General features: G+C 45.6%; 1 protein-coding gene across 3 annotated transcripts in view; it reads right to left on the minus strand.

Moving 5' to 3' along the window:
- Nup214 (nuclear pore complex protein Nup214) overlaps positions 1 to 24,264 on the minus strand; it is a 120,859-nt gene that overhangs the window by 74,461 nt on the left and 22,134 nt on the right. For all 3 annotated transcript variants that reach the window (XM_089581058.1, XM_089581057.1, XM_089581059.1), the window contains exons 10-15: positions 22,885 to 23,005; positions 21,068 to 21,223; positions 13,282 to 13,426; positions 7,735 to 7,781; positions 1,851 to 2,518; positions 1,457 to 1,510 (exon numbers count right to left, since the gene is read on the minus strand). In XM_089581058.1, the coding sequence (XP_089437184.1) occupies positions 1,457 to 1,510; positions 1,851 to 2,518; positions 7,735 to 7,781; positions 13,282 to 13,426; positions 21,068 to 21,223; positions 22,885 to 23,005 (1,191 nt within the window). The remainder of the gene's footprint in view (positions 1 to 1,456; positions 1,511 to 1,850; positions 2,519 to 7,734; positions 7,782 to 13,281; positions 13,427 to 21,067; positions 21,224 to 22,884; positions 23,006 to 24,264) is intronic.

The following is a 24,264-nucleotide window of genomic DNA, read 5'->3' on the forward strand; positions in this document are numbered from 1 at the left end:
AAAATCGGCATCATTCAAGTCATGGTCACAAGCAATACGGGAAAGTGCATCATATGAACAAATTTTCCCCAGACTGCTACCTTTAAACGTCTATACTAAGCTCCTTTTCAAGCAAATAAGAAACTCGGAGAACTGTTGACTTCCAATCGGAGGCAGGCTACTCCTCAAAACAAAAACTAAAAAGCCCGACAGCTCTCTGTCTGTCCCGAAATAAGTGAAAATCATTACACAATAAAAACTGGAGGGGCCACTCAAGTTTCGCCTTAAGGGTATAAAGCGATAGCGTTACTGGGTTAATGCCCATATAGTATGCGGAATTGGCAATTCAAAAATTTACATTCCTATGTCCCTGGGAGTCCTCATGCAATGGTGCAGCAGTTAAGAGATGCGCCTCTGCCCTGCGATGGCAGGTGCTGCCATCGGTAGGTCTTGTGCGACCAAAATTGCTCTTCCCGAGCAGCATCTGGCAACCAATCATTAATTTAACTGCCACCTGCCACGGTGGTTAGTTTGCCCACAATCTGGTGGGCAGGTTATGATGACACCACAAGGTCAAGAGACCAAGGTGGCCCACCTAGGTTGCTTCTCCGGGGGTGGCCGCCCTACGCCACCCTATTTATCGCTCTCAACGCCATTGGACGATAGATTTTCTGCACAGCGGGAGCCTTAATGCGATAGCATTAGCCTTAACGCACAGCGGGAGCCTTAACGTGGTCCTGCTGTGCGACTAACTCATGACCACGCGCAACACCACTGCTATAAATGAGTACCACAACATGTTGGTAAGAGTAATCAACAATCAAGAGTAATCAAATTTAACACAGATAAAAAGAAAAGACATTTCAGTCAAAGGTACATAAAAAGTTCCCGCACAAAATGTGGGTACAATAATGGGGCTCCTAGAATCCCAAAACTGTCAATTCTTTTTGATGTTGCAGCGAGGGCATTGTGCAAGAGACTCCTCTGACAAGCATGCAATGGCAATCCTGCATGCACAATTTGGGGGTACTAAGGCTGAACTGCACAAGGGATGGGATCACACGCAGAACTTTGATTACTGCACAGATCGAAAGCCAGTAAAAGAAAAAAAAAAATTAAGGATCATCATACTTTTTTGCATTCACAGCTAGACAAGGGTGATAATATACACTACCCGAGCTCACATAACAGTAAAGAGCAACTTAAACCACGGCCCATGAAATCTGTGATGTAGCACAGAGTAGCTAATCCTGCATGATGTGCTAGTAACCTTGAAGGTCATAAACAGCATCTGTAAGATGTAAGCGCCTATAAGTCTCCTCAACAGCAGGTCCCAACCAGTAAGCATGTTAGATGCAAATAATCATTATATGGCATTATGGTATCATACACAAGACAAAAAAATTCAGTAAGAATAAGAAAAATAAGGATTTGGTTCCAATTGTTATTTATTGAAAAACAGTGATAAAATGCTCACCTCCTCATTCATGGTTGCAATGATAGCATCCTTAGATGGCTCAGCTTTGTGAGGCTGCAAAACAAATATAAATATATATACATATATTCTTTTTCAGCTTTACTGATACCTCCTACCATCACAAAACTACACTGCCAATTAAAAATGTCACCTTAATTAACTCAAAGAAACTAGACAACGTGCTTCTAAATTTTCCTTATACAACATCACTCTGACTCCCAAATTTCATAGATACCCCGGAACACTGCACCAGTATAAAGGACAGGGGCACTCCAAGTCCCCATCCTTTCTACTTGTGCAGTGTTCTGAAATTAGAATTACCAACTCACCCACACTTCTGATTTAGTTCAAAGTAACCTGCAGAAGAATATTGGAAAAGAATGTGAGCCTTCACCTTTCCTGAAGGTGGCGAAGCAGTTGCTGTTGCTGCAGGGGCAGAGCCTTTGGGTGCCGAAGCACCAATTAATACAGTCTTCCCCTCCTGTGCTGGAGTCCCTTGTGGAACTACTGGCTGAGAAGGTGTTTGAAAAATGGTGGGTATTGGAGTCACCACACCTGCAGCTTCTGCATCTGTCTTTGCAGGTAGTTTGAACTGAAAGCCAGATGCAGTAGACGCAGCCGAGGCTGGAACACCAAAGGCTGGTGCTGCTGGAGTAGTCACAGGAGACGCAGTTGGCGTTGAAAATGCCACCGACGGTGAAGGTGCTGCCGGCACACTTGTTGTGGCAGTTGCAAAGGAAGGCGTAGGAGTAGAAAAAAATGCTGAGCTTGAGGTTCCAGACAAAGCCAAAGCTGGGGTCGACTTTGACGCTGTGACTGCAGAAGAGGCAGGAGAAAACGAGAAAGCATTGCCCCCTCCCGTGGCACCAAATGAGAATGCATTGTTGGCGCTAGAGCCAAAGGAAAAAGCCATGGCTGTGGAGGAAGCAGGAAGTGACGAGAACAGCGACGTGGATCCAGCACCACTCAGAGAAGCAGGAGCAGCTGCAGATGTGGCTACAGGCGCAACCGAGCCACTGGAGGGGAAAGGCTGGCTGGTAAAAGAGGGAACTGTGGCAGTTCCTGCATTGAGAGAGAGAGAAAAAGAAAGTCACATATCAATACTTTTTCACCCAGGAATCAATCATTTAAGAAATGAAGTTTACAAGACTGAGCTGCTGGCCTAATCGCAACTTCCCAGTCAAAACACAGCACGAAAGACAAAGATGCAAGAAAAAAAAAAGAAAAACACAGAGTGGTGACTAACAACTGTCAGTTGTTGGACAGCACTGTATCTGCGTTTTTCTCTTGCACTGTCTCTAGCACTGAGTTCTGACCAATTATGTAAGTTTTGGCAGAGATCAGTTTCTTAAAAGACCCCTAACAACCTCTGGTGAAAACCCTTATTATTTCTTCTAAGGCTTTCTTTGTATTCCTAATGATGCTAGAATGTTGGATGCAACAAAAAATGCGCACTGCAGCATATAGAATGATGCACTTGACTCTCAGCATATCATACAGCAACAGTTAGTAATAGTGTGAGGGTATGATTAGCATGACAGAAGGGCAGTGTGGTTGGTAGCAGCAGCATGAGTCACAAACTCACATGACCCCGCTGGGAACCAACATCAGTCAAGTTCTCTTTTTTGCCACCTCTCTCTCTCTGCCCCGCAGTGACTCTTGCATCAAGAACTTTTCCCATTTTTTCTCTTCCTCCAAATTTTGAGCACTTCAAGGGTGCCCTGCTGATTAGCCGCCTAACAGAAGCTCCAGGCTCCAAGATCACATTCTTTTCATTTCTTTTTTTTTTTTCCCTGCTTCTCCCCCAGTGTAGCCACTGCAGCTGTTACTGGCTCTATAAGCAGGTGCACCATAGGCACATAGTAAGCACAAAGCGCTGAGATCTTGACTGGTCAGATATCTGCACTGCACGCATATCACCAGCCATGCTCACCTCGGATAATGCAAAGCAACATAGTTCAATGCCATGTGTTTCCATCCGATGGAGACAACACTTGGAAGATGATGCGTGTGTGTGTGGTGCCAAGATCAAAAGTCAGATCTGTGACCGCCCATGCCTCAACTCCCACGCTCGCCTCAAGCAGGTGTGAAGACATGGGTAAGGCCCCTAACTTTCTGCACCCGAAAATTTTAAATACTGCAAATTGAGAACGAAAAATCTGCCATATTCCGCAGAAAGAATCCTGAGCGTTAACGCATGCAGCCATTTGAGCAGCAGCAGCTAAGTGCGCCACCTGAATGGCGAAGCACATCTAGTTTTTGTAGTTATAGTTCAGTGTGCAATACAATAGTTTGTCCTTTCTGGTGTGAATGCCAAGCCTACAAGAAGAGTTAAGAGCACTGAGGCACATGTTCGCAGTTCCAGGCAGAGTACGGTACGCAGGACGACATGTGCACCGAGTATTGCAAAAAGCGTTGAAACGGGAGGCAGTAGAAGCACCGGTCATTGCACCTTTACGCTAAGACAAGTGGGCGCTGGGTGCGCCTGACGTCTCGGCACAACAACCTCAGAGGGGATTGTATTCCCTCCCTGGAAGGTGGAATCTTCCTCACTAGCAGGGGAAGGAGAATGGGCATGTGAATGGGCAGGAACTGGCAGATGAAATGAATCGTCACTTCGTTAACACTGGTCAGTATGCTGGGCAAAATACGTATACAGATGACTGCCCGCAAGGACACAGCCTGCCGGAATCTATTATGCTTTTGCCATAGCAAAAGCTTTTATGCCTTTGCTATGGCATCTTGCTAAAGTATAATTTTGCTAAAGCATAATCTATTATGCTTTTGCCATAGCATCTACTCCTGCTGAAACTGAGACAATAACAGCGCAACTAAAAAATGATGCAGCAGCTAGAGACGATGGAATAAAAGCACTGCCACTGAAATACACTGCACCTAACTAGCCCCATACTGGCGCATATTATTAATGTGATGCTTCAGTCTGGAGATTGCACTGAAGAACTAAAAGTTGCCAAAGTCACACCCGTGTATAAGGGTGGTGATGTATTAGACATCAATAACTACTGACCAATTTCCGTCCTCCAGTTTTTTTTTTTTTTTGAAAATATTTGAAAGAGCTTTAAGTGATCGGCTCGTGCCCTTTTTTGAAAAGCATTATTACTCCTGCCCAAAACGGATTTTCAAAAGAAAAAAAATCAATGGAAATGGCTCTGATTCATATTAAAGAAAAGCTAGTGGAAAATACTGAACACAAACTTTTGACCCTAGGTTTATTTTTGGACCTAAAGAAAGCATTTGACACTGTACAGCACAATATTTTGATCAAAAAGCTTGAAATGTATGGCATATGAGGAATAGCACACAATTTAATTAAAAGTTATCTATGTTATCGCTACCAGTATGTTGACACTATGGGCATACCATCCAGTAAAATGGCAATCCTATATGGTGTGCCCCAGGGTGTGGTTTGGTTTATGGGGGTTTAACGTCCCAAAGCGACTCAGGCTATGGGGGACGCCGTAGTGAAGGGCTCCAGAAAATTCGACCACCTGGGGTTCTTTAACATGCACTGACATCGCACGGTACACGGGCCTCTAGAATTTCGCCTCCATCGAAATTCGACCGCGGCGGCCGGGATCGAACCCGCGTCCTTCAGGTCAGCAGCCGAACGCCGTAACCACTGAGCCACTGCGGCGGGGCAATGTGTGCCCCAGGGATTCATTTTAGGGCCATTTTTATTCCTAGTATACATAAATGATATTATCTAAATCACTGGCTTTACTAACATAGTTTTATATACGGATGGCACCAATGTCTTCTTCACTGGAGCAAACAAAGCAAGCTTGGAAAAAGCTGCTGATAAATACTTGCTTAAATTATAATGACGGCTTTTAAATAACAAACTGAGTCTAAATACAAGTAAAACAAAGCACATAATATTCAAGCCCATAAATAGGCATGACTATACAACCATAAACATAACCTATGGTGGAATTCTCATAGAACAGGAAAAAGAAGAAAAATTTTGGGGTGTATGGTTCAGTGAAGAGCTTTCATGGACTACGCATGTTAATAAATTAAAAGCTGATGAAGCGCTAATAACTAGAAGCATCGACAAAATCAGGATCTTATACCCACCTCCTCAAAACAGGTATTATATTATACCTTTTTTACTGGTTAAGTTATGGAATATTAGTTTGGGGAACGACGACAGCCTATAATCTATAATAAATTAATTGTCACACACAAAAAAAACGTACTACGCTTGTGTGAGAACTATAGCGGCGATAGATGCAACTTACGGACCGGGCCACTCTTCATTAAATACAACATGCTAAAAGCAAACCAGGTCTTTTATTTTTAACTGCTAAAATGGGTCCACCGAAACAAACTGCTAATCCCCCCAAGAGACACAGCAGTACATACCCCAGTGACCCTAACTGGTGAGTGCCTATGATACGAACTAATTACGGTCGCCAAATGCTAACTTTTCAGTCTATTATTTCAACAAATCCTTTACTATTTTTAAATGTGAATGCAGACACTTCTTGGTTAATTCAGCAATTTCATATGCGCCTCAGTGATGTGTGTTAACTAGACTATTACCAAATCGGTTGAATCACCAATCCGAGTTCCACAGTTTACACATAGCAAATGCATGTAATGCCTGCCATTGGAAACAAAATTGTTCTGGTGTTGTAGTTTTGTTTTTATCGTGTATTGGTTTTGATGCTTTTAGTGCCGGTTTCGCACTTGGATGTTTCCTGTTGCCTGTGCCCTTTGTATACAAACCTGGATGTGTTAACAGAGTCCGCGTTTTCTTTCCTGCGATTACAACTTTTGATCGCTTCAGACTGATGTACAGGGCGGTACAATTTTGCATTTTAAAGAGTTGTTTACATTGTATCCCTACTACTGACCTAAGTGTTATATCTGCAGTTCTGTTCATTGATGTAAGAACTTGTACAAGGGGCCAAGGCCTCATCAGGCTCTTAGCTTTCAGCTTTGGCCTCCCCTTAGACACTGTCTGAGGAACAAATAAAGTAAAAAAAAAAGGCCTGGGAAGGTTGTGGAGGGGCTGGGAGGTGCGGTTGGTAGTGTGTTAACTTGCTGTGGTTGATGATGTAGCGTGCCACCTTTTCTCCTCCATGGAATAAATGGTGATTGTTGTGTTGCAGAAAAAGAATGTGCGTGGTGAGTGATTGATAACGTTGATCGCATCACTCCATTACTACAGGAAGTTATCAACTAGCAGCTCCCAGTGTAACTTACCGCATGGGCAAAATTATGCACCCATGAAGCAAGACTTTTGGCTCACCCCCTTTCTTTTTTATTTTGAATTCCCGGCTGCCAACATAACCAAGTGGAGCCATCAGGCAGTTTCCATTGCAATAGCATTGAAAACTTGTTGATGTGCGGGAGCTCGTAATGCCATCACTTTGTGTGTCAAGAAGGTCACAGCAGCATTTACAGACCTGATCAAACAAATCAGCATAGATGCATTCAAAGTTTACTGAGTGGCAACCGTTTGACATGTACTGCCAGAAATGCACACAACATTGCACCATTATCAGCCTAGACACTGCACAACTGAGCATTTGCCTCTGGCAAATGATGTAAATGCCTGTTCAACAACTCTAGTATGCGCACTGCTAGGTGCCCATGACACTGCTATTTTGCACTCAAGTGTTGTGAACTGTGCTGGCTTTTATTCACAACCCTGTTCGCATGTCATCAACTTTTCTAGTCACACCAAGGTGCGACCACTCTTTATTTTCCTTCTTTTTTACTGCTGAAAAAAAAAATGAAGCGAGCAATTGACATGTCTAGAACACACTACCAGACCATCATGACAAATCAACCATGTTAATCATGACAAGGGCACACCTATTTTTATTACTCTGGCAGATGGTGACCGCAGCTTCAAAGCACAGAGCCTCTGAGAAAGAAAGCACAGGGAGTGACGTGCACCTCTAGACTGGCAGGGCTTCCTTATCTTTGTTCTCAGGCCTACTGTATGGCAGTGCCACAAGCCTGTCCCATTGGCCACTCTGGCCACCATTTGCACATTAAAAGCAATTCTGAGTGCGAATGTACACACATCATAAGCAACATCTTACAGCTATTTCTTAACTGAAACCACACCACAACACTACCTAGCTGGCTCATAAGCCAAAACCTACAGGTGATACAACACTGCAATTGTGATTCAGAAGAAAACCAGTTTTAGGCATTGCTCGAGTTTTAAACACCATTTCAGAGAAAAGGCTTCTTTTTAATATTTCCCCTTGCAGCAAAGAAAATCCTTCTTTACTTGCCTGAACCTATGAGTTGAGGAGCAGCAGCAGACCCCACTGATGGTTTCCTGAAGAGAGAAAAACAAAAGGAACATTGACATCATATGGTATTCGTAATGATGACCAATGTTCGAAACAGGTTCAGTCTATGCGTATTTGTTCAGTGCAAAAATTGTAGATGATAGTTAACATGGTTGTCGTGAGTTAAGCTCAAAAGGAGGTGTAAAGAAGTTCTTATTGAGCAACAACCAAACCCACAGAGAATCATCTACTCAGGCAATAAACTCGGGCAAATAGGTATTAGCTTGTTGTTACAGTTGAGCGCCTTTGTTATAGCCAAGTACTGGTGAGAAGTTTTTGCCTGTTAAATAAGAGGTCTCTTTAGCAGGGTTTCATGTTTTCATTCCGTATCGATCTCTCACTATGTTTATGTTGTCAACCAATAACTAGGAGTTTCACATGAGAGGTCTATAGCTTGTTACACAAGCTTACAAGCTGCAAAAGTAGCTGTTTACTTTCATCTGCTTGACATACTCTATGTCAAGATGCCAGCACTACCAGCTGCACCTGCTGGCAAATTTTTTTCTTTTTACATTCATCTGATGCAGGTAAGTATACTTAGCCTGCTGTAACTTGAAATCATAAAAACAGACATTTTGAAATAAATGGAGTGATGAGATGGGACAAATTTTTTTCGTTTACTGATCCTGAGCTGTAAAAATTGAGCCCTCTGTCCAGCGTTATTTTGTAGAGCAAACTTCGTTACCCAAACCGGGCATTTAATTATAATAAAAGAAACCCCGCATAGCAGCAGTGCAGTGCATGAAACATGGCCAACGAGAGGGCGCCTGTCTTGAATGCGGGAGCACAATGATAAGGTTACAGCAGCCATCACTCTCTGAGGAAGTGGAGGCATGCTTCTTCTTGCTTGTCCCCTCCTTACGTTAGCACGCCCGTCTTAGAAACAGCCTCGCCTAACCAAGCTTAGAAGTCAGAAGCAGAGACAGCATACGTCGGCTGTCAGCGTGGCACCGAAATTAGACACATTAGAGAGATTTAACACAGTGCGATCCATGACTACTGCCGCAATTTGCTTCCGCTCGCCGCCAATGCACACGCTCCAATTGGTCCCAATACAGAAGGTGTGCGTGCAGCTAGCCGGCAACTAGTGCCATCCGACACCCTCAAGATGATCTCTGTACGTGCACTGATGGCGCGCACTATGCAGTAAGCGGTAGTGGTACATGCTATGCTAAATGCCTCTACTGTACCAACGACAGAGCAGCGGTGAAGGTCGCGCATTGCGGCACGTTAGCGGAGGCTTACTCGTTATTTACTGCTGTACAGCGAGGAGGGCAAGTCAACAATAACATAATCGATAAAAAGCAAGTAAAGCAATCGAAATGAAGCAAGTAAGCAAAAGAAAAATTTGGAGGACGCTTAAGCTTCGCCTTTAAGAGTGGAACGTGACAGCGTCTTGCATCACTGCCAGGGAGTGCACAGAACGCCATCACCCATTCGGCACAACACCTTGCCCGTTGGACAAATCGAAAATTGGTTTTCTGAGAAAAGGAAATGACGCAGTAACAGTCTCACTTGTCTCGGTAGACACCCAAACTGCACATGATACACAGCCCCTGATTAGAGGTCGCTAGTTTCCCCGATTATAGGTCGCCGGTTCGAATCCCTGCCACGAGCTAGGCTCTAACTTAACTAGCAAGTTTATGCTGCACAAAACGACGCTGAATCGCATGAAACCATCCGGAACATCCTGCAGCAAACGGTTGGCACGATATGATTTTTTTCCAACGCGCGGTGCCGACAACTACGACGCCGACAGCTTTGCGACCGAACGAGCTGTACGTGGTGTCGCGTACGCGGTGTCGCGTAATAGGAAAAATGGCCGGAGCCCATACACACACGCGTCTGCACACCAGGCCAGGAACGTCGCTGGTTGTCGGATATTCAATGTGTCGGATTGTCAATGTGTTTCACTTATTTTCTTTCTTTAAATAAAGATAGCCAGTTGATATGAAGTAGTTTTATGCTTGCCGCCAAGGCAAGAGTTGCATCTATCAAGTGGTGGTGGTGGTGGCAAATATGTTTATTACCTCCGAAAAGAGAGGGTTACATGGAGGTTTCTCTGGGGTCAGGCTTAGCGACCTGCCCCACACAAACACTTGGTGGAGTCCCTAGTACGGGACCACGTGGCTTCCTCTGCCACCATTACTCGTTCGACCATCGCCTTTTTGGCTTTCAGGTCCGAGCAGGCGAGTAGGGTCACCTCCCTGTCCTCCCGGGTGGGGTTTGGGTTGGAAGTAAAGGCAGGGTTGGAGGGGCACGCCCACACCATGTGGTAGAGGTCCGAGGACCTTTCACCACAGTGCGGGCACTCCCCGGAGAAGGCAGGGTCAAAGTGCTTTAGCAAGGCTGGGCACATCATGGTTGAGGCACGGCACATCAAACGAACTTATTCAGTGTTATCATGAAACATCTGAGCTCCTGATGTCTTGTGTCAAATATTTTCATGAAGCATTGTAAGGTGGTCAGATATCTCCTTACTGGCAATGTGACGATAGAGGCTGCTACTACTGGAAGCGCATGGCACAACACACAGCTGATCATCATCATCATCATCAGCCTGATTACGCCCACTGCAGGGCAAAGGCCTCTCCCATGTCTCTCCAATTAACCCTGTCCTTCGCAAGTTGCAGCCACCGTATTCCTACAAATTTCTTAATCTGGTAAAACACAACAAAACGGCTCGCTACACAGATGAAGAGCGGTACCTTGGGCTAACACGTGAGCAGACCTTCCGCATTCCTTCACAATGCATGCCAACAAATCATCGGCTTTGAAATACTGTCCAAATTGCAGCATTCTCAGCGGGACTTTGCCTGCTTTGCCCTCGCATATCAATTTAGACACGCAGCAAGCTCAGCGAGGAGTGCAAATGCCACTGCAACAAAAGGTGCAAAAATGAAACTATGCTGTGAGAGACAGCACGCAGGCCAAATACGAGATGCAGTTGCATAGGCTTGCTCTGAGGCTTATGTTTTTATTGTCTGTTTTCTTCTAGTCACCTGTGGCTTAAAACCGACTTGTACATGTTAGAGAAATGAAGTAACCAATTACAATTACTTCATCTGAAATGTAACCAACTTCAGTGGTCAATTAAACTCTCAAAAAGTAATTGACAAATTACAAAAGAATATAATCAACTACAATTACATTAAATTCCTTTCAACTTTTATTAGCATAAGGCAAATATGCACGGACTACAATGAGCCAGTGCGACTTCGTGGATCTGTTGTCTGTTGCAATTCATACGCTGCTAATTTTAACCAGCAGTTTTTTTTTTCTAAATTTTCATCGGTATTTTTTTCATATTTCTTTGCGAAAACACCAGCAGCGTCACTCAGGACTCTCTCAGTGCAAGCACTGGAGGAAAGGGTGGAGTTGTAACGCACAAAGACATTGCGCACCAGCTCATAGTTGTTCAAAGTGTAGCACTTGGTTGCTGTTGAGGTGCCCTGATGGGACGGAGCTCAAGCTCTCTAAATATGACATTATGCTGTGCCATTGTGAAGAAATGCAAACCGCACAACCTGAGGCTAGCCTGAACATCCTTGCGTCATGGCTTCTCCGCATCCCGACCATTCTCTATTGCGAAGGAATATTTTGCGCTAGCACTAGTGTTTGCCACCAAGTTCAGGACCTCGAAGTTATATCGGTGGTCACAACTTGTTTTTCAAATACAAAGTAACTGACTACTACAGTGCAATCCACTTATAACGACATTGCACTGTAGTAGTCAGTTACTGGCTGCCACGGTGTCTCAGTGGTTATGGTGCTCGGCTGCTGACCCAACAGATGTGGGTTCGATCCAGCCGCGGCGGTCGAATTTCGATGGAGGCGAAATTCTAGAGGGCCGTGTAATGTGCGATGTCAGTGCACGTTAAAGAACCCCAGGTGGCCGAAATTTCCAGAGCCCTTTACTACAGCGTCCCTCATAGCCTGAGTCACTTTGGGACGCTAAACCCCAATAAAATGATTTTTAAAAATTATAACAATATTGAGAAAACCGAAAATAGCATTATTATAACAGATTATCGTCGTATCTGGGCCAGCAAAAAAATGCAAAAAAAAAAGGCAAAACGACCACGCCCACGTATTCCCCATGCAGGTAGGCATTGCCTCATGCATGTAGCCACAGTCACCGGCGCTCCCATCGAGGGAGCACAGCATCTTGGCACTCTGCCAAGTTCGCAGAGCGATCCACAAATGTGGAGCTCCCGTCAAGATAAACATGCAAACATGCCGTGATGTTATCAAGCACAGCATCTTGGCGCGCTGCCAATGTCTGTGCTGTGGACAGTGCAAAACGGAAGAACGCACTAATTATTGCGTTCTTAAGAAAGAAAAAAAAAGTAAATTCTCAACGAAAAAAGTGTGGGGGGGGGGGGGGGGGGGTTCCGAGATATTGCTTTGCACTTAGTTGGCATCATTTTTACCCAGTTCAGGAACGCGCGCACAAGAAGCGGGCAGAAACAGCGCTAACAACGTTTGTGTGAGAAAGCACTGCGCCGCAGCCACCAAGCGAGCTCCTCCCGCCTCCCTCCAGCGATTGCGATGACGATAGCGCTTGCTTCCCTGCTTGGTTCCCAAACGGATTTCACCACGCCGGTCTGTTTGAATTTTCAGGTCATTCGCTTCAAAATATTTATAATCAAATTTTCAGATATTTTGTTCGTAACCACCTTCCGGGCGGCCAGAATCCTATCACTGTAGCTGTTATTTCACCAATAATTTTATCCTTATATATGGTTTATACTTACATAGGGACAATGGGAGAACTGATCAATCTAAAGAATTTGATCATTTTAAGTGATATATCATTATATCTGGTATCGTTAGACATGAATTAAACTGCAGTCACCGATTACTGAAAATGTCACTCCCTGCGAAAAATAACCAATGCATAATAAAATTTGCTGAAAATGTAATTTATTACAAGTAATTACTCGTAACGTGTTACATATCACTCTGCTCAAAACATGAAGTTTCTCGATTCTAACAGACAAAAATTGTGTGGGATGAATGTGATCGCCGTGAAATAACACACACAAGCCGCAACTTTTCCCATTCCGCTACACTCCTCAAGCCCAGTTTCCATGCGTGCAGTGGCTCTTATCACAGTGACCAATAACAAAAGAAACTTGGCCACCAGTTTGCTTTCTTCGTCAGCATGGCACAACCGCGGTGGCTTTTGACAGCAGCCAACGGACTGGTTTTACGCAAGGCTTAGCATTATCGCAAGCCTTTTTGCCGCACGCTGGCAGCCGATTCAACAAGGGAAGAACAAGCTGAATGATGTAACTAGTGAGCACCATTTGGAAATGCTGCAATGTTTGGTCGCAAGCTCAGAAGGACAAGAAATTTTTTATTTCTGAATATTCAGGAGGTTCGATTAGAAAAGGTTCCATGCTAATCAAATAGCAAATACTATTCGCAAAATGAAAACATTTAGAATATTCGCACATCCTTAGTTATGGCTTCAGTGCTTACCTGTGTGCTGTGACACGACTAGCTGCAGCAGCCCCTGGAGGCGCGACAGGTGTGGCAGCAGCATGGCCGACAGGAAGGAAACCAGTTGACATTGTTGGAGATGCCACTTGTGCAGTCTGCTGTGCTGCTGGCTGTGGAGGGTTCGCTGCGACAGATGCCCTTTTACTTCCATCTTTCTCTGACATCTGAACGACATATTCCCTCTACAATACGTTGGCACAAGAAACTACTCTCATAGGCACAGCAAAAATCTCCAAAGGAAAGCCCCTTTTTTACTTTGTACTCATGTGGTGCAAACTTGAAATGGCAAAGTGCTTTCTATGTGACAAAAATTACAAGTAAGGAAGACTAATGAGTGAAAAAAATAAAATAAAAGACTCACAGTTACACCATTAGCAGCACAACATAATCTCTTTTCCTCAGGGCTTACTAGTTTGACATGAAGATAGATGCAAGAAAACAGAAAAGCAGGAAAAAAAAGGGGGCTGGCAATTACCATCAGAAGAGGCAGGCCTGCCTCCTCCAAAGAGGAAAGAAATGAGAAAGGACGCAGAAAGAAAAAGATAAGACAATACACAACACCCTCTATACAAAGAAACAAAAAACAAGGTGCACAGTACAAAGTAAAAGGTCTCAAAGGTAGCGGAAAGGTATGCAGCACACAGACAAGAAACAGAAATTGAGGTCACACACAGGTAGTACACTAGTGGATGCTGAAAATGACAATAGTAATGCCACGGTCGACACCCTTGAGGTGCTTGCCTCATGACAAAAATGCACAATGCACTTGGTAGCGTAAATTTTGAGGTTTAACAGAACGAAGTGATACGAGGGCTATGCGGAGCCCACCATACCACAGTGAATAGCTCTAGTTCAACTTAGGCTGACATCACACAGCACACAGGCAGTTTGGCACTTTGCCTCCATTTAAATGCACCCACGCTGACACAGCCTAATGGCGACAGTGCGAAATAAAATGCAAACCCACGCACACAGAAGAGAGGATATGAGGAAACACCATTAAAACACTTCCCATGAATCTGTAGCATGTCCTGGGTTACAGCCCCCAATTCAGAGTCAAGCACTAGAAAACTGCTGCACCACAATTACTATCATAGGTGAGGTGAATGTACAGCTACACAACAGAGTCTGAAAAAGGCAACTATATCTCAGCATTCAGTACACATGTCCCTTCTGTGCCCTTGAGTTATGTACCAATCCACTGCCAATAGCATGTCATAATAACAAATGGCCTAATCTTTCCCACTGTTTAGGACTTGTTAGCTGGCCTAAGTCAAGATGAACACTAAAAATTAGCTATTCAGCAACAATTAACCATAGTCTCCAGTTAAAATATCTGAAAATGAATTAGCTCAAACATAAACTGATCACAAGGACATCAGAACAGAAACATACTGTAACGGAGTTTGCATCAAACAGAAGTAGAGATGACATAACACCTGAGTGAACTCTCGTTATGTCTCAGCACATGGATATTGAAGCCGATGTACCAACTGAGAAGGCACTAACAGACATGACAAAGCGCAAGCACTTAGAAGACGCCTCTGAGTACCACGAGAACTCGCAGGTAGGTGACCCTTATCACAAGAAATGACATTGAACGTCGACAGTGAGTGCACCAACCAACGCTTGTGTCATAGCATACCTCGCTGAGGTGAAGCGGCTACTCAGCACATGCAAAGGGAAAGATATACATGGCTACTTCATCCAAAGAAGTCATAAAATATCACTGAAATTCCCAGAGAAGAACTAGCACAAGTAATTTACCAGCTCGTGCCCGATCATACGCTAAGCGCGATGACCTCGACGCAAATGGAAGAACAGAAACTCAGTAGCTGTACTACTATATAACAAGGTGCATGTCTAATTTGTTAGCATTATTTAGCACATGACAATCGATGGCAAGGCATTTGAAATCGACGTCCAACTGCTCCGGCACCATGGAACTTTCCGGGGTGTCATCAGAGCAGTCCCCAACGACCCTGACGAAGCTTTACTTCAAAACACGACATGCAAGTCGGCCAAGGTGCTAGCCGTCAAAAGCATAGGATGCACCAATTTTTCAGTGCTTAGATTTGACATAAAGATGCCTCCGAAGACTGTCCGCAGCTTATCAGGAGTTGTACCATGTGTCACCATATGTGCCACGAACGCTAGTGTGCTACTGTTGCCACCAAAAACAGCCACCTACAAAAAAACTGCCCAAGCAACACAGTATTCAACAATTCAACATGTGAAGAGACACACCTTTACTGCAACCTCTGCAAGGGAGATGGTCACATGGCAACCGACGCCAAGTGCCCAGAAAGAAAGAGGCGGCTGGAACGCGCTTTTGCATGCGTCGGCCCCTGCCCGCGCAGCCGGTTGCACAAACGCACTGTGAACTCGCACCATCGTGCGCATAACATAACAAGTGATGAAGAATTTCTTCTGCTGCGTCCGGTGACCAAAAACACTGAGCAGAATGCTGCATCTCGCAGCGGACGGCGGTCAGTGAGCTTCGATGACACGCCAGAGTCGACATATGTTCAGTCCTATGTGACAGCTACGAAACAGAAGCAAAAGTTTTTTTCAGCATCTGAGAAGCTGCCTCGCTGCAGCGTGCCTAAGTCGCGAGTGCCTGGGAGCATGCAGACTCTTCACTCTCAGGTCACCAACTTGCAGAAACAACTGACTGCATTGCAGAACCACTTCAATTTGGAGTTAGAGGCTACAAAAGCCAACAAGAATCTGCAGCACCACCCCGAGAAGCAACCGATAACCTCAAGCTGACTCAAGCACAGCTGCAGTCGCGATCACCAATGCCCCAGTGGACAGCACCTCAAGTGACACTACAGGATATCCAAGCTATCGTGGAAAATATGGTTCCCAAGCTCATCAGCAGCATGTTACCGGAACTTCTGGCCTGAATGAACACACAAAAGACAGACAACGACAGCAGAAGGTCAAACCCATCTGACTCCAAAGTCATAGTAAAAGAAACAGCACCTGGCCACTAAGCGATTACCACTAGCCTGCTCCATCAACGCTGCTGACAATAATCAGGTCATTTTACAATGGAGCTGCCAAAGCCTCAAGGCAAACGCAGCCAAGTTCAACAAATGTCTTCAGAAGCTGGACCGCAAACCCATAGCGGTCATGCTGCGGGAGACGCTTGGTATGGAGTCCGGACTGAGAGGATACACGGGCTCCTCCGTTCCTAGTATTCTACACGAACGGCCAGATGGCAATTTTGAGGTCGGAGCACAGACCGCGATCTACATCCTCAGGGGCACATCGCACTGCCATATACAGACAACAGACTTTGGAGGTGAAACTCAAGAGGTTGTAGCTCTCCAGTTGCACCTTAATAACCAGCAAAACAGACATCGTGCCATCAGTATAAGCCCGACTGCACATAATGGGAAGACCGCCTCCTAACTTCCATTGGATACACCACCTCTGAGCGCTCTATCCTCATGACGAGACTATCAGATGTGGCGACTTTAATGCCCACCAAACAATGTGGGGCTATCGTCGCATAAACTCCCTTGGCAGGCATCTCACCAAAGGAGATACAGATGCTGACCTTCTGTTAGCAAACGACCTCACCCAACCAACACGCTTAGGGCTATGTGCAGGCCACCAGGACACATCCCCAGACCTCATATGGGCCGCTGAGAACACTGTCCACAAGTGGCTATGTGAGAGAGATCCGATCCTTGGAACAGCGACCACTACCCCATTTGTATTCCCTTCAAACGCACCCTCCACGAGCGCTGATAGGAGGTTACGTTCGTCGACTGGAATCTGTTCCAGGAGCTTCTCGACACGCCAGAACTTGCGGCACCCACCCTGACTGAGCGCATCGCAGCTGCGGACAGGGACGCATCGTGCACAATGGAGGTGGAGGCGGACGGCCCTGCACCAGACCACCACCTTGTTAATTTGTGGACTACTCGTGAAAGCTGCACACCCAATACATCAACAGGGGACTCTGTGATGTTTTTTTTTTACCTCTTTTGTGTTTGCAATGGCACAGATAAGATGCCACTACAAGCTCTTCAGCAGACAGCAATGGGAAGAACACTGTGCCTTATTCTCAAAGAACACAGGTCACCAGCCGCTATGGAGAACCTTCCAAGCATTGAATGGACAAAAGAAGATCCAAGGCATGGTGAAAATTGCAAAGGTTCCACCAATGAAGCGTTCGAGAATGAGGCTGAAAACACTTTTTTTTCCCCAGCCGATACAAGACCCATCCTCTATCATTATGAACATGAGCCCGTCAACAGCACCCTTGACATCGAGGAAATTTTTACTCTAGTTAAGCAGGTCAACGCACTGGAACAGGCCTGTGTCAACAGTGCCCAAGGGAACCTCGTAACCTCGTAGTCCGTAACCTCAAGCCGATGCATAAATACAAGCTTCTCCTCTATGTGACCACATTCCGGAGGCTGGTTTAAAACAAGTGGAGTTGAAGCGCGTAGCAGTCACATCAATTCCGAAGTATGGCAAAACCGCACCACACAACGGCCAACCTCAGGCCTATATCTCTCAAGTCAACGCTGAGCAAACCAGCTGAGCAAATGGTGGTGGCCTGCCTGAACCACCACCTGCAGGAGGAAGCCAACTTCTTACACTCGTTCAAAGAGTTTCGCCCTAATCTCGGAACACATGACAGCCTGTATCTACTGAGATGAATAATCAATACTAAATACAGAAAGCGGCCCAGCATCTAGTCACTGTGGACCTAAAAAAGGCTTTCGACACTGTAACCCATAAAGCCATCACTGATGCTTTAAGAGGCATACCCGGGCATACAGCTTCTAAGCTTCGTCCGCAGCTTTCTAAATGATCACACCTTTGAGATTTGTTCAGGTCGTGCGAAAACAAAGACCTTTCACAACAGAGCAGGAGTGCCCCAAGGAGTGATTCTCTCGCCGCTCTTGTTGATTGTAGTCATAAACAGACTAGCTCGTTGTCTCGATCAGGTTGAAGGGGTCCACTTCACTGCTTATGCAGATGACGTCACCATCTGAGTTGAAGCACGGGAGCACTGCACCACCCAGCAGGCCGCCGCTCAGCTGCAAAAGGCACTAGATGCATTTGAGGAAGAGCTCGTCACCACAGGCATGGACGTAGTATCCAAGAGGACAGCGGCTGAAAGATCCAAAGTGCGGGTCAGCATGGGAGGCAAGCAGCTGAAACGCTCGAAGGAAGGGTGGGTCTGTGTTCTGGGAGTTCCCATGAGTGAGAAGGAAGTAGTGGCGGAATGGCTCCGACAGCTCAAACCCAAGTAGCAGCAACTCCTCCAGCTCATCAGGAGAATCGCTAATAAGTTCAGAGGTGTCACAATGGAAGTAGCATGTACCCTGGTGCAAGCAGTTCTGGTGATGAGGGTGCATAAGGCACCATGTGCTTCATGCTAACAAAGAAGCACACAGCACAGCTTGAAGTAATGCATAGGGCGGCCCTGCGTGTGGTCACTGGCCTACCTCGTCACACGCGTGTAGAGGAGTTATACTGCTACACTGACCTGCCCACATTTGAAATGACTTCAATTGACATTTGAAATGATTGAAAGGAGCAGAAGAATGGCGCACTCTCACCCACCAAAGCCAGCAGCTACTCGTAGCAGATGGATACCATACGTGCGAGGAGCTCAAGAGCATACTCTCCCTTATCCCTCTCTAGGAAGGTGAGCTTGTCACAAATATGAGGCCTCTATTAAAGGTGCACTGAAGAGGAATCTGAACTTGTCTTTTTGCCGTGGGAACTCGATCTACACGTTCCGAGCTTTCTTAGAAACTCCGATTTATTGCCCTGTGTGGCCGCTTTCCGTAATTAAATCGAATTAATGTCCGGCTCCCGCCTTTTTTTTTTAATTCTCCCGCGTACGGTGGGCGGAGTCGACTAACGCGTGGAGCGCCTTTCACCCAGTCCCGTGGCGGCTTGCCGCTCTGCCATCGGCGGAGTAATACGTAGTAGTCCGTAGTAGCAAATAGTCCGCACGTATTTTTATTTCTGCGGGCTTATTTTGCAGCTATATTATCTACGAATGAAACTATTTATTCATGGAAACCTAAAAAACAAAATAAAGCGAAAGCAAAGCCTCCACGAAGCTGACTGAACGGCACTTCACGCGTTGGTCGACTCCGCCCACCGTACGCGGAGAATTAAAAAAGGTTGGTTTGGTTTGGTTTATGGGGTTTAACGTCCCAAAGCGACTAAGGCTATGAGAGACGCCGTAGTGGAGGGCTCCGGAAATTTCGACCACCTGGGGTTCTTTAACGTGCACTGACATCGCACAGTACACGGGCCTCTAGAATTTCTCCTCCAAAGAAATTCTAGCCGCCGCGGCCGGGATCGAACCCGCGTCTTTCGGGTCAGCAGCCGAGCACCATAACCGCTGAGCCACCGCGGCGGCGGAGAATTAAAAAAAAAATAAAGGCGGGAGCCGGACGTTAACTCGATTTCATTAGGGAAATCGGCCACAGAGGGCAATAAGTCGCAGTTTCTAAGAATGCTAGGAACGTGTAGATCGAGTTTGCGTGGCAAAAAGACAAGTTCAGAATCCTCTTCAGTGCACCTTTAAGGAACACGGACAAGCAAAGACACCCACATCAGCGCCGTACTGTCGCACGTGGTACAGTCAACATAAGCGAAGACGAGACGCTCCGGGAGTTCGTGGACAGCTCATGGAGCCCCACCACCTACACAGCGGCGACCGCAGCCTACAGCAAGAATACCGAGACATATGAAACGCGCATGCTACACCTACAGCAGGAACTGGTGACAACAGAACTAGAGCCTCGGGCTGTCTGGGAAGGTATCCGACTGGCACGGAAGATAATCGATGACGGCCACGTACCAATGCGTGTAAGGGACATTAACATATACAAAGATAGTGCAGCAATACTTGGAGACCTAAAGGGACAACTCAGGTGCAACACCACAGTGCACCATATTAAAGAGGCATGCAGACAGACGCTGTGAGAGACCAGCATTCGGACGACCATCAAGTGGGTGCCAGGTCGTGCGGTAATCCAGGCAATGAGCAGGCTCCCAGGCTGGTGAGCGAGGCACAACTTCATCGTTTCTTCCAACCCGCAGGTTTCGTTCCGAGCCTTCTACAGCACAGCCCTGAAGAGAAGCGACAGCAACTGAAGCAACATCATCGAAAAAACCTCCAGTCTTCAACCCTCCATGATGTAGACCCTTTGCCTAGAGGGCTGTCTCGGGGAGCTCAGGTTTCCATCAACAAGACGAGGGCCGGCTATGCCGTGACAGATGACAGTCGTGTTATGGAAGTGGAGACATCAACACAACGACCCCTCCAACCTGCAGTCACCACCTCCGGTGAAGTGGCTGAGGCTCTGAAGTGAATCCCAAATTTGCGGCACCTTGTGTGGGAGTGCAAGGGCCTTCAGACAAAGCAGGACCAGCATCACCCAACAACAGTGGCATCTTATGAGGACTGAATTCGGCCAAAATCTGCAGCGAAAGACACACTTGATTCACTATGAAACTTCGCTCGCGAGGCTTCTATGGTGAGTCACACCTGGCCCCACCCTACCTTCCTTACCCCTTTAGGCCTCGAGCAAACCTTTTTTCAATAAATTCATTCTCTCTCTCTCAAAAGCTGCAGTTTTCCCGGCAGTGATGATATTCTGCCAATAGCTAGCAAAATTTATTCAGTTTCTGGTACAAGGGCATGCTAAACTTTTGCAAGTTAAGACATAAACACTTTCAGTCTTAGTTACTTCTAGTGAGTGCTACTTACCCATAGGTTTGCGTTGGCCAGCTTGCAGAAGGGGCTCAGGAGCCCGCACTAGAGAAGGCACAGCCTGGCTCAAGTTTTTCATGTGAAATGGAGACAAGCCCCCACAAGTTGACAGCACCAAAAGAATTGGCATTGGGGCCCACGACTCCATTTTGCCTGCGTGTGCAAAAGCAATGAAAATCCCGCATCAGAAAAAGGCTTTAATGGGGTTTAACATCCCAAAGCAACTCAGGCTACAAGGGACGCCGTAATGAAGGGCACCGGATAATTTCGACCCCCAAGGGTTCTTTATTGTGCACTGACACTGCACAGCACACAGGCCTCTAGCATTTCGGCTCCATCAAAATGCAACCACCGCGGCCGGGACTGTACTCACGTTTCTTGCCATGTTAATTCTGATGAGCTACAATTGACTGAATTTCCTTTGGACTAGCATGCAGACCACTTCTATGCACCTAGTCCCTTGTTAATCAAAATGAATAACTTCTGTCATCTGAACCTCGCTACCATTCCCTCCACATCCCAGTTCAACATAACACCTATTAGGCTCAGCACCCTTTATTAGCCACAAAAGTCTACTCTTATGCCAAGGTGAAATTTTTTAGATATTTTCAGCAGTGGTTTCAATTTTAAAGCTGCACAAGGCATGTTTTTTTTTGTGCCAAGCATGAATAATGTAAAAAATGTAAATTACAATGGTAAAAATGATAATGGGCCAGAAGCCAGCTTCATGACTTCAAGCTTGCCTGTCAGTGCAGAGCCAAATTGCATAAAAAGGACCTGCATGCAGAGTGTTTGTACCATGGTACAATGGAGAGCATTTATAATGTAACCACTTATAGTGCGGGACCGGATATAATGCGGTTTTTGCCGTCCACCGGCCTGCCTTCCATGGGGTTAAATGTAAAGCCTTACTGTTTAATATGCGGTCGAGCGAAGTGAAATATCGATTATACATAGTGTGGTTTTGAAATCTGCTCGGAGACCATGAGGAACAGCAACTGCGCTTCTCTGCGTGCCGCCAGGTGCTTCTGAGGCACGCCGCCGCTTATTCCGGAAAAAAAAAAACACAAACAAAAAAACAGTAACACACTGATCGAAAGGTGATCTGACGGGGACAAATGCACGAATTGTTTCCACGATCGCTAACACTCCGCTGCTAAGGTTGCACCTTTTCAATTTCACTTTCAAGAAATTTTCCTCAGTGGAAAACAAGCTAATCTGCAATGCCGTGGAGAGGCAGTGGCAGGCCAAAATTATGGCTTTTTTTCCCGGCTGCACTGACGTGCCTATAAAAACGATGTTTTGCGCTGATAACAAGTGCATATGGAGTTCTGCAGCGGCAGTTGCAGTAATCTCTGTGGTTGTGCTGTTGGTTCGTTGGTTTATGGGGTTTAACGTCCCAAAGCGACTAAAACTTAACTGAAACTAAAAAATTGTGCTAAAACTAATCTAAGCGTGCAGCAGACTTAGTATGTTGCTTTTTGTTCAGTGATGAATAAAGTGTTTTTGAAAGGGAAGCTACCGATCTGGCATTTATTTTGACCTGAAGAAACATATATTGCAGTACCGCTTATAGTGCAGATTTTCAAGACCACAAGGACACACTGTGTTCTGAATTCCCTGCAGGCTATTAAGGAGACAAGAAGTGCAAAAATACCAGAAGAAACAAATGACTACCAAGACCACAAGGGCACAACACGTTCTGAATTCCCTGCAGGCTATTAAGGAGACAAGAAATGCAAAAAAATCAGAAGAAACAAATCATTACACGATGACACATATGGGGAATAGCAACGATCCAAGATGGTGCTCACTAGTGATTCTGCGCTGGGCATTATAAGAAACTGCCAGTCCAAGTGGGTAGGCCTCTTCGCCTCTTTTCAGTGGCACCTCAGCTCTGCCATGGCTGTCCAGCTCCCAAAGCTCCCACTGCATCTGCACCATTATACAATGATGATAAAATTCACATCTTAAAACATATTCCACTCATCAAGTGCAACTCATAACTATAACTCACCTCATGCCCATTATCTGGCCCATTTCTTATCTCACGTATACAAACACAAGGCAGACGACAGCAGACTCCCTTAAAGACCAACTTGAAGCGACCAGAAAATTTGTTAGCCTCATCAGAAGTTTGTCTTAACAGAAGTGCCCTCAAAAAAGATTGTAAACACACTATGCATATCATGTGTTACATGAAAACAGTGAATAAAATGACCTAGCAGTGAGAGGATTACTGCAAATGGAACAATATGGCTCTATACATGAAGTGAGCTGATCATTGAGGGCATAAAGCAAAGTCACATTGTCTTGCATGAAAAGAGCATTGGTTTAATTTTATTCTCTTCACAGTCTCTTTTTTGCTCTCTCTTATGCAGTGACTGTTATTTGTTTCTTTTTTTTTTTGTTCCTGACTTGACTTTTGAGGCTACTAGTGCGCTGAAGGTTCCCAGGTGGTAGCTGTGCATCTCTGTTATCTTCCTCCTTCCCCAGTGTAACTGTTATTAATTCTACAAGCAGGTGCACCATGTGCTTTTCCGTCCACTGCAGGCAGTGGTCATGCAGTGTCAATAACTGGCTATCTCTCCCCCCCAAATAATGCGTGCTGTGATGCCTTGCCAGTTAAAAAATCTACTCTTATCTGTTAAGGCCCCAAGTCAAAGAGCAGGTCTACTCCGCACCTACATGCCTTTTAGTCCACAGGCGGCAACGTGTGGCACGTGACATGTACACGATTCCAAGATCTGGCATCTCAGTGCCATGCACAGGCAGGAGCAAAGGTACCTTTCCCGCATCGGAGAGAAAGCTTTCCGCAAGGCAGCTTCTCCACATACCAGTGCGAAGTTGCGCGAAAGAAGGACCATGGCGGAAGTTATCTTGTCGGGGTGCACTTTATTGAGTGGAAACATGGTATATATTTTTCCTTTGCTCAACAGCGCGGGGTCACTGGGGTTCACAGTCGCTGCGAAAGTTTGTCTTAACCAAATCACACAAGAACAGTTCGTCTTAAGTGAATTTTTCTACCTTGAATCCTACGGGGAACCAACCAAAAGGTCTCACATTGTTCATGTTATTCGAGTCTTCGTCTTAATGGGAGTCTCCTGTACACAGAAAAAACTATGCATATATAGTACCTACCATTTCACTAAATAACAAAGACTGAGTACTAGGTATGAGCAGGGGCTTTGCTG

Source organism: Amblyomma mixtum, chromosome 3 (assembly GCF_055824585.1).
Source record: "Amblyomma mixtum isolate Tamu chromosome 3, ASM5582458v1, whole genome shotgun sequence".
NCBI classification, from domain to species: Eukaryota; Metazoa; Arthropoda; class Arachnida; order Ixodida; family Ixodidae; genus Amblyomma; species Amblyomma mixtum.